This window comes from Homarus americanus, unplaced genomic scaffold (assembly GCF_018991925.1).
Source record: "Homarus americanus isolate GMGI-L3 unplaced genomic scaffold, GMGI_Hamer_2.0 scaffold21314, whole genome shotgun sequence".
Taxonomy (NCBI): Eukaryota; Metazoa; Arthropoda; class Malacostraca; order Decapoda; family Nephropidae; genus Homarus; species Homarus americanus.
In genome coordinates this window covers 4,280,626-4,298,775 of record NW_024720811.1, presented here as the reverse complement: position 1 = coordinate 4,298,775, position 18,150 = coordinate 4,280,626, and the positions used below count along the sequence as shown (strand labels likewise).

The window sequence follows — 18,150 nt, the reverse complement described above, 5'->3', positions numbered from 1 at the left end:
CTGAAGAGGACCTCAGGTTAGGTTAGGTTAGGGATTTCAATACTACGATTTAGGTGGTATAACATTATTTATTTTTAGTTTTACGTAGATGTATGTATGTATGTATGTATCTATCTATCTATGTATGTATGTATTAAGCCACAAGTGAAGTCAGAATATATGTAAGTTTTTGGTAGGAAGAAATATCTCCTCAAAGGGGATTCCGTATTAACTAATCTAAAATATGCGTTTAAAAAGACCTCGGCCGTAGTTGTTGAAGAGCAGTAATGCATTATAACATCATCATCAAACGTTAGGAGCGAGAGCCTTGTAGTGTGATAGATTGATGATGATGATGATGATGATGATGATGATGATGATGATGATGATGATAGTATGTGATTTGGAAACTAACCTAACCAAACCTAAACTAATTTAATCGAACCTAAAACTAAACCAAACCCCTCAGGTAGTGTTAGGGTTATTTGATTATCAGGTGAAATTAACTAAGGGGTGTAATCTTCATGTGATTCTATAATTCTTACTTTTGACTCGTACTAAAACACGTAATACAACAGGTCAAACACTACCATAAATCATCCAACTGTCACCACGTTACAAATTATAAGTCATGTTTGCACTGTGTAATATTTGCTGAATAAATAAAGATAAATTTTAATTATATCTAGACAAAGGAAGAATGTGCATACTGATACTAACTAAATAAATATTGGTGTAACTATTTTTTTCTTGTACTGTTGGTGCTTCTTCATCTGCTTCAGTGATTCAGTTAATCGTATATATATATTCATGAGATTTGTGTTACCTGGTTATTCCGTGTACCTGATAAATAATGCAGAATCTATTTTTTTAAGCTCTAAACCCTACAGCAGGAACGTGAAAAAGACATGATTAAGTTTGCTCATCATAGCTGCCACTTTGTCTTGCTGTGTAAACTTTGTGGAACGACCAACTTTATCTTCAAAAGGTGGAAATGTTAACCTGTGATAATGTGCTCTCATCCTCACACTTAAAGAGTCACCAGCCACACACTTTCATGCGTTCACACTCTTCAATGTTGACACTGGTATTAGGACAACCTCTTAACGTAAACACAACACACTGGCTTATAAAAAACAACACACTATGGAATGAGCCCAAACACCACCAGAGAGACGGACCCAAACATCAAATGATTCTATAAACTTCATCACCAGAGACAGGTCAGAGCATTTGAGGTACAATTCAGCTTAACACAACAGACACATGTAAATTTGGAATGGAGATAACAGTGAGGCAGATTTGGAATGGAATTAATTCTGGACACAAAGACGGAAGCAAATTGGGGCTGAGTATGAACACCTAGCAATCATAACACAGTACAGTCGGGTATATAAAGCGATCTTATGTATTATAAAGCCATTGAGGGAATATTCAGCGGTGGGATAGCATTGTATAGTACACACAGGTTAGCCTAGACTGGAGCAATCAAGGTTAACTACAGTATGAAATTAGCCAAGGAGTATCATATCTGGACCAGAGAAACACACACACACACACACACACACACTCACACCTTAGTTACCAATAAACTATGACCATGAGTGTAAAAACATAACTATATAGGTCATTGAAGGTGTAATTACTAGCCAGAGTTAAGTGTGGGCAGGTAATTTCCACACCTTAGTCTACCTGAAGGGGTGAGAGTCGTCCGTGTGAATGATGATCCTCTCCTATCATCATTTTCATCATCAACTGGGGTGTAGGATCGATTAAAGTGGGTACTCATCCGCGGAACGGTGATGAGTGTTCATCATCCAGCACTGGGCAAAAAGCAATGGCGAGGCGAAATAACAGCAGCATAAACATGGCATATATGGCCGCTTTATGGTTCAAAATATTTGCAAAATTTCAAAAACAACATTAATTAGTTTCCATGGGTGGGGTTAGGTAGGTGGAAATGATTGATTAACATTGTGGAATCCATCACCTCATCCCTCCTATCCTTACTCTCAATAGAAAAATAAAAACAAGTCTCTCTCTCTCTCTCTCTCTCTCTCTCTCTCTCTCTCTCTCTCTCTCTTCTTCTCTTTCTCTTCTCTACTCCTCTCTCTCTCCTCTCCTCTCTCTCTCTCTCTCTCTCTCTCTCTCTCTCTCTCTCTCTATGGGGATATTCAATAACAAAAATCCCTCTCTAGATACAGATAACATTTAGTATCATGACTCCCGAACCACAAGCTATTTTCATTCCTACAGCCCTCAGTAGCGGTCACAGCACCAGTAATGCCGACCATACCCCCTCCAAATGGTCCTGTTTAAACCCACTTACCAACCAATTCCCGGTGTGGTTCAGTGGGACAGGAAGCTCTATTAACAATACTTGACTGTTTACGATGTCAATAGAGCTATCGTGGAGGAAAACACAGGGGGGAGAATTTCAGCTTGGAGACGGCACAAGTTGTCACGGAGATGAACGATGGTGCCAGGAGGCAGCAGCGGCGGGCAATATGGAGAAATGCGGTATTTTGGTCGGTAATGGTTCTCTCTCACCGAGTTAACTTTCTGTGTTTCATTAACCGTTTTGGCAAGTGACCTTGTTTTCTCCTCTCTATTTATCTCTCCTCTCTATTTTTTCTCTCTCTCTCTCTCTCTCTCTCTCTCTCTTCTCTCTCTCTCTCTCTCTCTTTGTCTTGTTTTAAAAGCATGCGAAAATTGTCTTAAATTATCAGTCAAAATCGTTGATGCTGCAAATTTTTATACAGTAGAATGTTTACTTTCCACAGTAAACATTGTTGGGTCGATTATAGTTTTACGGCCGAGCTGTATGACCTGCTGATAGTAACCAGACTAATATACAGATACAGATAGGTGAAAACAAGAGTGTCTACTCCTTCAGGTTATAACCAATACCTTAAATACGACTTACAAAATGCTGCAGCGGTCAAAACAACAGAATGCTGTCTGGTCATCTACTAGCCAGCAATGCGCATCTGCTCTCACTTCTTCAATTTTGCAACATGGGCAGCTATCCTATCTGGACCTATCTGAACGAAGGAAATATATATAATTTATCTAAATATTTACTTTCGGTTAATGTTTGGTCTACGTGCACAACAATGCTTATTACAATAAGAATATGATGAATCACCTGAAGGGTCGCCCTCCAGCTTATTTCACGAAGCTCGAGAGCGAGTCTTCATTAGAGCCACATGACAATATTAATAAAGGTAAATTCTTTTCATACTATATATGAAACATTATGATAAATGTGTTTAAAAATCTACTTCGTGTGGCTAAACTAGACGTAGAGCGAAAACGGCTTTACAAAACATCTTAGTTATGCCGCGAGTCGTTTAAGTAGTAATGAGCAGCCGATAATATATATTTTACATTAAACTTTCCAGCATCCTGTTGAGTCAAGTAGCTTTCTCCTTTAACCTCATCGTATATATTCTCAAGTTGTTTCTTGACGCCTCCTACACCTGCGATCATCGACCAACTTCTTCACGTTCCCACAGGTAGAAACCAGAATCGGAAGTAATTTCGTGAAATGGTTCAGCTAATATGTTCTAAGCCTTAGAAAACTAATATTTTTTCGTTTTAGATTATTATTATTTTTTTAATTCTAAAAACTTGAGTCATTCACAGGACAAAATACAAAGTTTATTACTTTAGTTATATTTGTGAAAAAAACAAATATGTGATGGTTGCAGAATCACCAGAGTTACAGTCTGGGAGGCTTACCTGTAAAAGTCGAGAGGGTCTTAGGGAAGGTATTAGCTGAACCTAAATCTGGGGAAGAGTTTGTTGGTCCGGTGGTCGCTTGTGCACCCCAACAGGAAGGAAGTAATAGTTCATCTCTTCTATGATCCCATTCATACTGTGGGTCGTTTGACCTGTGCCGGGTGGGCTAATTCCATATATATATATATATATAAATATATATATATATATATATATATATATATATATATATATATATATATATATGAAAAGCACAGGGCGCATGTAGTCTTATTCAAGACATCTTCGTTTGCCTCTGAAGATGTCTTAATATCCACGTTTCATTGTGGATTTACATAGAAATATATATAAATATAAATATATATATATATATATATATATATATATATATATATATATATATATATATATATATATATATATATATATATATATATATATATATATATACACAACTTACATACATACAAGTTAAGGAGCTGTAGGACCCAGTGTCACTGTATAATCAGAGAAGAGCGGACAACTCACCTGTGACATAATGGTCAGCATGCTCGTCTTGAAAGTGAGTGGACCCGGGTTTGATCCCCGGGCAGGGTGAAACTATGGGCATTTTTTTTACGTCATTTGCCTCTGTCTTCCCAGCAGTAATTTGGAACCTGGATGTTAATCGATTTGCGGATCGTGTTTCGGGGTAATAGTTAGCCAGTGCAGTTGGGGAGTTGTCCGAAACCAGAGAAATTAAACACACACAAACACAACCAACCCACATTATCATATTTCTTCTCCGTATTTTACTAATGAAAACAGGAAAAACACACTCGACATTAAAATAGGTCAAATTGTCCATTACTGGCAGAAGGAGCAGCATCTCTGTCGCCGCCAGTCATGACCCCACCATTAACACCTAAGTTATGTGGCCCTCCTTAATGACTTGCCTCACTCCTCCACCCAACCTCCCGCCACCAACTATATTTTAGGCCCATGTACAGACCACTACACACACACACACACACACACACACACACACACTCTGTATCATGAGAATGAAGATAATGCTAATCTTAAAAATTAGGATACTACTACTACAGCAACTACTACTAGAAATACTACTACTACTTACTACTACTACTATAATAAATATAATCCAATCTTCATGTGTCCCTCACAGTAAGTTACCCACCTACATTATTATATAGATAAGATAAATTCTTACCCCTAAACAAGCAACATTACCAATTAATAGCCTACCACCTGCACACACACCTCTCTAAGCTTCTCAATAATTAACGAGACACTTCCAATATGTTACTTTTACCTGCTTATATAACCCTCCTGAATTTAGCATGACTTTACCTGTACAGTGTGTGTGTGTATTTATAGACGTGAGACATTAATTTTTACTATTGCACCACCGAGGGATTGTTTCCAGTTTTGAAAGGCTCTTTACGGCCATTTAAGTGTTGAGTTAAGGATATTGACGACTTATAAGCATAGTATTACACTTTAATTATTAAAAATATACGCACGCATACGCACGCATACGCACACGCACCCCCTCACACAGCACGCTGGAAATTTACGTTACGGTAAGAATCTGTTATTTTATTTTTTTTACTTCTGTTTATAAATTTTTGATTTCATATTTAGTTCGGCCGTTCTGATCCAAGTTATATATATTTCCCATATTTTCCTGACACTTTTACCCTCACCATATACAAGTGCTAATGCATTTTGTTAATCTTCTCCGGCCACCATATATGAGTTGGAACAGTAAAAATAACAACATGATGATAAAACAAAACAAATGAAGGTCGATAGTCAGCGATCCATTATGGAAACTGAAGAAAAGTGACCAGATATATTGGAAAAAATAACGCACTTTGCCCAGACCTTTTACAAAAATTGGTTGCAGCCATTACTGTCGATAACAGAAATGAGTGTAATTTGAATACAGGTTTATATCTAATAGAAGTTTACTAGGAGGAGGTGAGGAGGGTGGTCGAGGTGAGTGTGTTGGGGTGGGGTGTCGAGGTGAGTGTGTTGGGGGTGGGGTGGTCGAGTGAGAGTGTGTTGGGGGTGGGGTGGTCGAGGGTGTGAGCGTGTTGGGGGTGGGGTGTGAGTTGTTGGGGGTGGTCGAGGTGGTTTGTTGGGTGGGGTGGTCAGGGTGAGGGTTTTGGGGGTGGGGGTGGTCGAGGGTGAGCGTGTTGGGGGTGGGGGTTGGTCGAGGGGTGAGGTGTGTTGGGGTGGGGTGGTCGAGGGTGAGTGTGTTGGGGTGGGGGTGGTCGAGGGGGAGTGTGTTGGGGGTGGGGGTGGTCAGGGTGAGGTGTTGGGGTTGGGGGTGGTCAGGGTGAGTGTGTTGGGGGTGGGGGTGGTCGAGGGTGAGTGTGTTGGGGTGGGGGTGGTCAGTGAGGTGTGTTGGGTGGGAGGTGGTGGTGGGGTGGGTCGAGGGTGGGCGTGTTGGGGTGGGGGTGGTCAGGGGTTGAGCGTGTTGGGGTGGGGTGGTCGGGGTGAGTGTGTTGGGGGTGGGGGTGGTCAGGGTGAGTGTGTTGGGGGTGGGGTGTTGGTCGATTAGTGTGTTGGGGGTGGGGTGGTCGAGGGTGGGCGTGTTGGGGTGGGGGTGGTCGAGGGGGAGTGTGTTGGGGTGGGGGTGGTCAGTGTGATGTGTTGGGGTTGGGGTGGTCGAGGGTGAGCGTGTTGGGGGTGGGGGTGGTCAGTGGGCGTGCTGGGGTGGGGTGGTCGAGGGGGGGGTGGTAGGGTAGGCGTGTTGGGGTGGGGGTGGTCGAGGGTGAGTGTGTTGGGGGTGGGGGTGGTCGAGGGTGAGTGTGTTGGGGTGGGGGTGGTCGAGGGTGAGGGTGTGTTGGGGTGGGGGTTGTCGGGGTGAGCGTGTTGGGGTGGGGTGTTCGAGGTGAGTGTGTGTTGGGGGTGGGGGTGGTCGAGGGTGAGTGTGTTGGGGGTGGGGTGGTCGAGGGTGAGCGTGTTGGGGGTGGGGGGTGGTTGAGGGTGAGCGTGTTGGGGTGGGGGTGGCCAAGGGTGGGCGTGCTGGGGGTGGGGGTGGTCAGGGTGGGGGTGGTCGAGGGGTGGTTTGGGGGTGACAGTGTGGCTATAGCTCGTGTTGACGTGATCCTTGCAGGAGGTGTATCTCTTGTCAGGCACGTGGGTGGTCGTGGGTTGGTGGGAGCAGTAGGATGGGGGTGGGGAGGTGGTGGGAGGTGGTTGGGGTGAGGTGGTGGGTGGGGTGGAGGTGGTGGGTGGGGTGGAGGTGGTTGGGGTGGAGGTGTTGGGTGGGGAGGAGGTGGTGGTGGGTGGGGAGGAGGTGGTGGTGGGTGGGAGGAGGTGGTGGGTGGGGAGGAGGAGGTGGTGGGTGGGGAGGAGGAGGTGGTGGGTGGGGAGGAGGAGGTGGTGGGTGGGGAGGAGGAGGTGGTGGGTGGGGAGGAGGTGTGGGTGGGGGAGGAGGTGGTGGGTAGTGGGGATGGGAAAGGAGGGGTGGTGGGGGAGTAAGAGGACTTGTATCAATTTGCTCCAGAAACCAGACAGATTAAATATATTACTGGTTATTATAATTTTTCCTTTATTTTCTTTATGGAAAATTTAAAAGTTTATATATATTTTGTTTTGTTCTGGTAATTAAATGGACACCCATCGTTTCATCCATCTAAGTATCACCTTGACTAGGTTTAATACTAGATAAAAATTAGCATTAAAAAAAACATGATAATTACTTATACTAATTAAACAGCAAAAAACAAAAATGCCACACAGGAAACACAAAGCCTCACTCACATCATGTATACACACACACACACACACACACACACACACACACACACACACACACACACATACAACGGCCGAGTGGAGTTCTAATTTTTTAGAAAATAAAACTCTGAGTTTCATCTCGTTCTTGCCTTTGTACCAGAAAACAAATATTGCATTTTAAAGTTCCTCAGAAGTAATGAAATTCCGTGTGCCGGGTCAGGGTTCGTTTTAGTGTATCCTGGGAATAATATAAGGTGCCTCCGTAAGACTTTAATGGTCACTCTAACCGATTATAACGCTGAGGAGCCAGTAACACATAGCCGGTGTTCATCCTAGGGAAAATATTGGTTTGCTTTATGGAAATGAATGTAAAATATAAAATGTGTTTTTCTTTTCTTGTTTTAATGTTAATAAAAATTAAAATGAAGAGTTAAGATATAATCACATGTTACTGAGGTAGTGAAAGTTTTAGCACAATATTATATCCATAAAGTTTGTTCGACGACGACGACGACGACGACGACGACGACGACGACGACGACGACGACGACGACGACGACGACGACGACGACGACGACGACGACGGCGACGACGACGACGACGGCGACGACGACGACGATGATGATGATGATGATGATGATGATGAGTGATGATGATGATGATGATGATGATGATGATGATGATGATGATGATAATACCTAGTTTCTACTCATCAGATACAATGTTCAACAGACAGAGTAATACGACTACAATATCCCCAACAGTGTGAGGGTCTTCTGGGTGTAGGTCACAGGGAGATAACAACTACAGCCACAGTCTCAAGATTCCTGCCTAATTTTTTTTTTTCCCGTAAGTGCAAATGAGACTATCTTTAGCCTATCTACTCTAACCTAACCTAACCCTAACCTAACCATTATGGACACACGGGAAAAAAAATTATATATCATCAATATTCTTTTCCTTATATTTCTGTTTTACGTCTGGGGTCAATTTATTTGTGTTAATGTATAGTAAACATTAAAAGTTGATATAAGTATTTTTTTTTATTAGTTTCTATAGGTATTTCTTGGTATAATATACAGGGTAATCAAGTTAGTGTGGATAATGTATCGTCAATGTGTGGAGAGAGTTCCTCTTATACAGTGACCGTCATCAAATATTTCTGTGATTTACTTTATTTCTTCTTAAGTCGACTTTCACCTGACACAAAATCGACAGACAGAGCTAGGTGGTTAGATAAGGTTTAGGATCGGATAGGTGGATAAGTAGGGAGGAGGGATGGGTAGGAGCGAGGGAAGCTAGAATGGGAGGACATAGGTAAGTGATGGAATTAATAGGTAAGTGAAAGTTATTCATTTCACATAACAAATATATTTATCCATATACCACATACATTCATCAGGTCTGTAGAACATTTCATGGTGTTTTCGGGAGACTAGTTTAATGATCCCAATTATTACATATTTTCATCACCCGGTAAAAAAAACACATCGGAGTCCCATGGTTCAAACAATTTTTTTTTATGACACTGAAAAGTTTTAATCAATCATAATAAACTAGTTGAATAAATGTATCGAGGTTTTAATACAAATGGCAACAGAACGAGAAGAGATGAAAATACAGACAGACGGATAAAATAAACTTTAATGGGTAAGTTACATGATTTTCCATATGAGTTTAGATATACGGACATATGGACACACGAACACACGAACACAGATACATACGAACACGAACACAGATACATACACAAACACACGGACACAGATATACAGACACACAAACACAGCACAGATATACAGACACACAAACACATGATCACACAGATATACAGACACACGGATACACGGACACACAGACACACACAGACAAGAGATATGTGAGTAAGAGACCAAAGCTACAAAAGTTTAATGACTTTCAGGAGGAATTTCGCAAGAGACAAATGAATAGACAGTCGGAGATAACGGTACATTAAGAGAGACAGTTGTGAACGGTGAGATAACGGTACATTAAGAGAGAAGTAGCTCAGACGGTGAGATAATGGTACAGAGACAATGCAACGGAACACAACGGTACCGAAGATGTAGCGGTACAGCAGAGAGGGACGGTACATCTGACAAAATTAAAACAAATAAAACGAGATGCAGACAGACAGACAAGCAGACAGACAGGCAGACAGACAGACAGACAGACAGACAGACAGACAAAGACAAAAAGAATAAATTAATCCTAGTTAGAGAGATTCACATCAGACAGAATGAACAGACAGACAGACAGCAGACAGACAGACAGATAGACAGAGACAAAAGGGAAAGAAAAGAATATTTAATGGTTCCTGTGGAGATAATCCCATGATACCGATACACAAACAGACAAAGAGAATAAGTGAAAGAGACAAACAGGCAGCGTAAGGAATGAGAGATAAAAAGGGGGAGGAGAGAGATGGCTACAGAGAGACAAGAAAGAGAAGTTCTTAACACACACAGAGAGAGAGACAGACAGTGAGGAGCAAATGGAGAGAGAGAGAGAAGAGAGAAAATGTGGAACAACAACAACGAAGTTTAATGAATGACAGTGGTTTAGGTCCCAACATCAGCCAACATTTCTGGGTGTTCCTGGGCCTGTGTGAGACCTCGTTACACAATCCAGTTGGTTGAAATGATGAACCTGTGTCATTTCGCTGCCTGAAAACAGCTGTGTGTGTGTGTGTCTGTATGGTGCTGCGGTGGTTGTTGATGCTGTTAATGCTGCTGTGGTCGCTGTCGATGCTGTTAATGCTACTGTTGTATGAGTGTATGCTGTTAGTGCAATGGTGTTGTATTGTTGCTGTGTCTCTGTTTTTATATGCTGTTCTTTGTAAGTTCTTTTCTGTTTATATGATTTTAATGGTAGTTAACGTTGCTGTTGTTTACTGCTGTTAGTGATGGTGGTTTACTGATGATTTTGCTGTGTGCTGTGGCAATGTTGTTGTTTCTTGTTTTGTTGTATTTGTAATTGATTAAGATTTCTGTCTGAAATCTAATGAACTTCCAGTTGAAATTAAATCACATTTCTTTCTTTCTTCTCTGTGTGTGGGGGGTGTGGGGGGGTGTGTGTGTGTGGGAAGGAATAGAGAAATGAATAAGGAAAGGTTAGCTGTGTTATTGTTCCGGCACCCCGTAAGCAAAGGAAGGCCAGAATGAAAACGTAATTAACTAGTCGAAAATAATCGTTCTTATTTCCGGTTTTGGTTTGGTCTCTACGTCAATCCTCTTCTATTTCAGGGTTGTGGTGCAGTTGTGCCTTGTTAGAGGAAAGGTCATGTTGGCGTAATGGATGTATAATTTTTTAAAGGTATTATTTTGTTTCGTTTTTCTGCCTCGAGGTCCTGAGTAGAAATAGAAGTGAAAGTTTTATTCTAGAAACATACACGGTTATATAAACATACACGGCCACACACACACACACACATAAATACATACACATATAACTACTCATACACTTACACACACATATATTATACATTTATACATACACACACATGGACAGACACATATACGCAAACATACACACATATACACAAATATACAAATATACATACACACACATACACAAATATACATACACAGATATACAAAACACACATACACAAATATATACACAGATATACAAAACTATAAACATAAAACACACACACACACACACACACACACAACACACGAACAATGTTTAAAGCCCCCGAAGCGAACGGTGGCACACAGTATTCAGCCTACAGTTACGTCAACAATTTACCTTTGGGACTAGTATACGACAAACTCAGCTCCAAAGTTACGATACCTCTGGATCTTAAAGTTTGTTAAAGCGAAGTTAATGTAGACTTGTAACTGTCCTGGCATTAGTTTTGTTTTTGTTTAGTTTTGGAGAAAGACTCTGAAGAGATGTGTGTTGTGTGTGTGTGTGTGTGTGTGTGTGTGTGTGTGTGTGTGTGTGTGAGTGTGTGTGTGTGTGTGTGTGTGTGTGTGTTTATCTCAGGGTCCTTTTAAACATGTCTATCATCCAATACTTATTGCTTCTCTAACGGCAATTAATAAACCACGTTAGCTAATAATAAAGCCACGTTAGCTAATAATAAACCACGTTAACTTCAATCATAAACCACGTTAACTTCAATCATAAACCACGTTAGCTTCAATAATAAACCACGTTAGCTTCATAATAAAACACGTTAGCTTATCATAAGCACGTTAGCTTCATTATACACCACGTTAGCTGCATTAATAAACCACGTTAGCTTATCATAAAACCATTAAGCTTCAATCATAAACCACGTTGGCTCAATCATAAACCACGTTAGCTTCCGATATAAACACGTTAACAATCATAAACCACGTTAGCTTCAATCATAAACGTTAGCCTTTTATACCGTTAGCTGCATTAATAAACCACATTAGCTTTTAGTAAACTGTAGCTTCAATAATAAACCACGTTAGCTTCAGAATCAAGATACTTTCCTTTTAAAGCTCTAGAGCGTCAAGAGGACAAAGGTGGAGTCATTTGGAATAATTTCATAGCTTTTGAGCCGGTGTGCTGGTCGCCTCAGCTAGATCTTATACCTCACTATTTACATATGAAAGACATTTTACATCTCCTGTTGCAAGACCTTAACTCCTCCGACCTACATACATGTAATACTGATGTTGCAGAGGTTGAGAGTGTTGCAGGGATATAATTTTTACAGTAGGTGTTGTGGGTTGTAGGTGTTGTGGGGTTGTAGGTGTTGTGGGAGGTTATGGAGTGTTGCGAGATATTGTAGATAATGAGATGCAGAAGGTGGTAGTGACGTGGGTGTTACGTGGGTGTGACGTTGGTGTGTAACGTTGGTAGTGACGTGGGTGTGACGTGGGTGTGACGTTGGTAGTGACGTGGGTGTTACGTGGGTGTGACGTTGGTGTGACGTGGGTGTGACGTGGGTGTGACGTGGGTGTGACGTTGGTAGTGACGTGGGTGTGACGTGGGTGGTGGCTCTGTAATTGAATCTTACGTCATCATTCTCATAATTTCTCTGTAGCCAAAAGAAAGTTTGATGTTATTTATTCTCTTTACAACTATACTTCCTCTCATAGTCACAACCTATGTTATTCCCACCAGTCACCTTGTGTGTTGTATCTAGCTAAGTGTCTCTTGGTAGCGTCAGTAGCTGTAGATTATAGCTAAAATGGTCTACAAATCATGTATATAGTTAAGTAATGTATCGATGTGTATGTTAGTCGTTGATAGTCAGCAGTCATAGTTCTGGGTGGAAGAGGTTGTATTAAGCCTTAGGTATAGTCCTTATAACGGTAATGGTAACAAGCTGAAGTCTCTATTGGTAGGGTCATTGTCTGGGGGTTGAGGAATCGTGGTGGGGAGGTGACACGTTCTACCACGCCACCCAGGCCATTGGTGTTTACGCATCTACCGTTTATTGCCCTGGCCAGATAGAACTGTCGAAAGCAATATGGCTTTGAGAATTGTAGAGGAGACGACAAAACATAGACATCTCGATGAAACAATTTGGCTTCAAAGGCTTTTTAGGAAAGGCATTAGTTATCGTAGACGTCTGATAGCTGAGACATTGACGGGATAAAGTCGTCGTTGGGACAGACAGACACAAAGACAGACATAGAAATACTACAACCACCACACACTCAGGGCAATGCTGTTGACGCTACGTTTTATTGCCTGGAAATTGTCTGTCGGTTATGGCCGTCCGTCCGGTAGTTAATTTGTTTTCTGGTGGCGTGACCACTCTCTCTCCCTCCCGCGGGTACTCCAGATCCTTGTTATGTGGACGTCATACACGTCGCCTCCTCACGACACAAGTGTTTCTTCGTTGGGGTCACAGGACATTCCAGAGGTCGAGATGTTTGTCTGTCAATCTATAAAACTGTCGAAAGAAAATTAATGATATAGAGAGACCTGTTGGCGCCTCTGTCCTTAACATTGTTAGTTCGTCTTCGTCATCTACCGAGTGTTAGTGTGAAATATCTCATGTTCTCTATATGGAAGTTTATTGGATTGTCCACTTTGTAAATGTAATAACAAAGCATTAAGAAAATGTATCCAGTCGTCCTTACCTACACAGGTATGTGGGCATCAATAAATATATATTTTGGAAATGTATTCAGTGGCAATTTAAATCTCCAGCAGATGGTGATGGAGGCCATTGACTATCACCTAGAGGAGAGGTCTGGATCATGTTGGCAAACAAGGAACCTCAACTACAATGGTAGAGTCTCATAAAACAGAGACCATTATGTGTGTTTAAGACGGTCACAGTGTGGTGAGACTAATGTTTTGTGGATATTATGAGTTGATATTAGAGTCAGACGCTATAACACACACTATAATATATATAAATATATATATATATATATATATATATATATATATATATATATATATATATAAATATATATAAATATATATATTATATATATATATATAAATATATACAAATATATATATATATATATATATATATAAATATATATAATATATAAATATATATATATATATAATATATATAATATATACAATATATATATATATATATATATATATATATATACAAATATATATATATATATAAATATATATAAATATATACAAATATATATATATAAATATATATAAATATATAAATATATATATAATATAAATATATATAAATATATATATATAAATATATATATATATATATAATATATATAAATATATATATATATAAATATATAAATATATATATATATATATATATATATATATAAATATATATATATATAAATATATAAATATATATATATATAATTATATAAATATATATATATAAATATATAAATATATATATATAAATATATAAATATATATATAAATATATAATATATATAAATATATATATAAATATATATATATATATATATATATATATATATATATATATATATATATATATATATATATATATATATATATATATATATATATATATATATATAGGCCAGGTGGTGTTACTGCTTGTCGTACACAGCTTAAGGCTCGTCAAGGTCCGTAAGTTTAATAGGTTCCAGTGAGCGACCGTCGCCTCCTGTGGCCTGAGTGTCGTCCAGGCTTCTGTTAACTCCACCCTGTTAAAAAGTGATACACATTATCGTAAACCGCAGAAGGAAAAAATCTTTATAGTTTCATTATTTTGAGACATTCCTTGTTGACATTATATTATGACGATACAGATATATAGATTGATACGCAGATAGACAGAAACAGGGCGAAAGACAGATCAGACAGATAGACATTCACCCTCTAGTAAGGAATCAGTCTGTAGAATCAATTAGGTCAGTGTACACATGTGAGGTGATGATCGTAATGGAGTGGCTGGCTGGCTGGGGTCGTAAAACTTAAGTAGATAATTATACAAGACGAGGCCGAGGATAGCGTGGCCTGTTGTGGTTAACCCTTCCTACTTTTTTTTATAGAGAAAGGAGGGTGAAAGAATATTAGAGGTGGGGGGAAGGAAGAAGTTCGGAAACTGAAGAAGTTGAGAAGAGGTAGAGGCGGGCTGACCGCCTAGCTGTAGGTTAGCTAAGCTTAATAGTGTTAGGGTTGTGTCATGGGGTAGTTATTGCCTGTCGACACAAGCACTAAACAGCCTACCCTATCCCATATATGTGTGTTTTGAGAGTTTTTATATTCCGCAGACCCTACTGGCGGATGCTGGTCTAGGGAGATTGTCTATTGCCTGGCCGTATAGAATGGGGGTGGTAATGGACCTTTTGAGATTTAACTTTTGGGGAACCATGTATGGTTGTTGTCGTTGTCTGGTGGGAGTCTTTAAGAGTCTTGCTCTAATCGTTTTAGCTTTGGCCAGACTCTGCTGGCCAGGTGCAGTTGCTGGTTGATGGGTTTTATTCTCAGGTCTCTAGGTACCTCGGCTGTGGTTCTGGTGAAGGGTATCTTTCACCTGTGAAATCTTAGGCTTCATTTTGGACCACCTGTAATATTAATATTTGAGTGGTGCTCATAGTATGAAGAGGTACTGCTGGGTAAGTTAATATCGGTATGATAAATGATGTCACCAGTTTTATTTTCTCAGGAAGCGCTTTAGAGCGGTATAGTTTTTTCAGCTCTTTCTTGCCTTTTCCTTCCTGGTGTGGACATGATGAGTAACCTGTCGTGGATATATGCAGGCCCAGGAGGGTGCCTCTGCTTTGTATTCTATCTGGGCATTATTGTTAATAATGGATGGGTTTTCCTTCTGCATAAGGGTATTATTGTGAATTTCGAGACTGGTTTGGATTTTCCATTGATTTTCGTAATTATTTAACCTTTCTAATTCCCGCCTGGTATTGTCTAACTGTAACGCTCGTGATTTTTTGATGTGTTGTTATTTGAGTGATGTCGTCTGCATACATAATATCTTCGTTTCCGCTCATGAGAGGAAGGTCTCTCCATGTGTTGTCTACCAGTCTGACATTTCTGCCGTCATGCCAGACTTTGTCAAATACCTTCACATCCCGAGAGTTAGATTACATACACCATTCGCCGCGGCTCTGGCTATGTTTTCACATGCCAGGGCTATCGCTGTGTGGACTTCTTTCCTGAACCCAAATTGTCCCTTACCACACCCCCTCCATCACCCCACCCTCTCCTTGTTCTCCTCCCTCGTCCCTCACCACCAACCATCACCCACTTATCTATCACCGCAGCCTCTTCTATCTCTCACCTCCCGCCAGCAGAGCAGATCGAAGAAACTAAATTTAGACGATGTACTTATGCTCTTAAAATATTTTATTTATTTAATTCAATAGTTGCTGTAATACTGCGTTTACGTATGATATTCATTATATATAAATTAGATTCTAAATGATAGAAAATATAAGGTAGTATAAGAATTAATGTCACTACTCTAGGTATTTATCAGAACGTAAGCAACAAGGAGTGGTATGTTCACGTTACTGCCCAACCTCTCCACGACACCTGAAGATGAAATGGTCGAACAGGAAAGAAATCTTGAGAAATGTGTCCATCAGTATCAACCATAGAGCCTCTTAGATAAGGTTGATATAGTGAAGACATAATAATAGTCAACATTAACACATGGTTGGTGCTCCTGTTAGGTGCTGAATATTATTCCTGTTTTATTATTAGGTACCAATAGTGTTTATATTATTCTGCCCCCCACCGATTTGTTGTTGTGTTTCCTCATCCTTACTCTGTCCGGGAGGGATAGAATGAGAATGGGATCTATGTGAAGGACTTATGTGCAGGAGTCGGTCACTTGACAATTAGCGTCGTATCCTCTGGTATTAAGTAACTTAACGAAGTTCACAGAACCACCCGTTAAGACTCCAATAAGCTGCGTATTGTGCTGGTCGCAGCAAACTGCAGATAAGATGAAGTGTATCAGCTGGTTTCACCAGTGCAGGAAGACATTCCTAGTCGGCAGTGCAAATTTTCCTGCCACAGAAGCTGCCGAGAAAAATTACCAGGAAAGCAAATCAGAGATACCAAGGATGAGATATTGCTTCACCTTCCTGTTGCATCATGCAATATAGAACCTGCAGCACCTGGAACCAAGAAGGCTGAGCAGGCTAGACGCCTCCAATTTCAGCATAAGAACAGTGCTTCATTTGTGGGTCAAAAAAACCCTGACAGCTCAACGAAGGGAGACGTTGACTGACACCTGTTAGTGCTGACACCGGAGAGTCATCCCGCAGAAGTTAAACAAACATCCGAAAACAAAAAGATGAGTTGATGCGGCCACATGTTGTCACATCCTCATCTGTTTGCATTTGGAGGACAAATCAGTACCACAGCTCGTGGTATTTACGGTACATATGAGAGGAAGATTCAGACATCATCTCTAAGTTTGGGAAGGGTGAACCAACAAGCCATGACTGGGCATTTCAGATGTTGGCGCAGGATATTTAGGTAGTACTTTAGAGTTCGAGGGAAGAAACAGAGTTTTATTATGGAAGCTGAAGTAATGACTCGAGCGTCACTCCTGAACAGATTGTTCTTTATCGAACGTCTAGGTTTTTCTGATTTTATTTGCTCAATTAACTCATTGTTGGCGATGCCTCGACAAAGCAGCACGATTACAGCCAGAGTTATCACAGCAACATGAGCAAGAAGATAAGAGACCTAAAGAGACCTAAAGAAGCCCTTACCAGCAGCGTGAATATGGAGACCCTGTTCCCACAAGGAGCAGCTGGGATACCGAGGAAAGCCACGTCAGATATTGAAGGCCTAACTCACACTTACATATCCACAACACAGTTTGAGTTCGAGCACTGCAGAAGATTTGTACCTGACTCACTGAATGATCTCACCCTCTCGACCGCAACAGTGAAGGTGACAATAACAATGGTAGGAGGAGCAGTGATACAACAGCCAGCAGTGATACAACAGCCAGCAGTGATACAACAGCCAGCAGTGATACAACAGCCAGCAATGATACAACAACCAGCAGTGATACAACAGAAACAGATTTAGAGATGATAGCTACACGTAGAAAATTTTACCTCTTTTGGTATTTATAATATTCATAATGGCTACCGACAACCGTAATAAAAAAAGTGTTTTATTTCTAAGAGTATTATTTCCACATCCTCACACCTGGATTATATATGTAGGTGTGTATGGTGTCTGTCA

The 18,150-nt window shown here is 40.3% G+C and overlaps 1 protein-coding gene across 1 annotated transcript in view; it reads left to right on the top strand.

Moving 5' to 3' along the window:
• LOC121861253 (serine/threonine-protein kinase fray2-like) overlaps positions 1-17,176 on the top strand; it is a 55,999-nt gene extending 38,823 nt beyond the window's left edge. The window contains 1 exon segment of the mRNA XM_042358900.1: positions 16,917-17,176. Within this exon segment, the coding sequence (XP_042214834.1) occupies positions 16,917-17,176 (260 nt within the window).
• Positions 17,177-18,150: the final 974 nt, after the last annotated feature.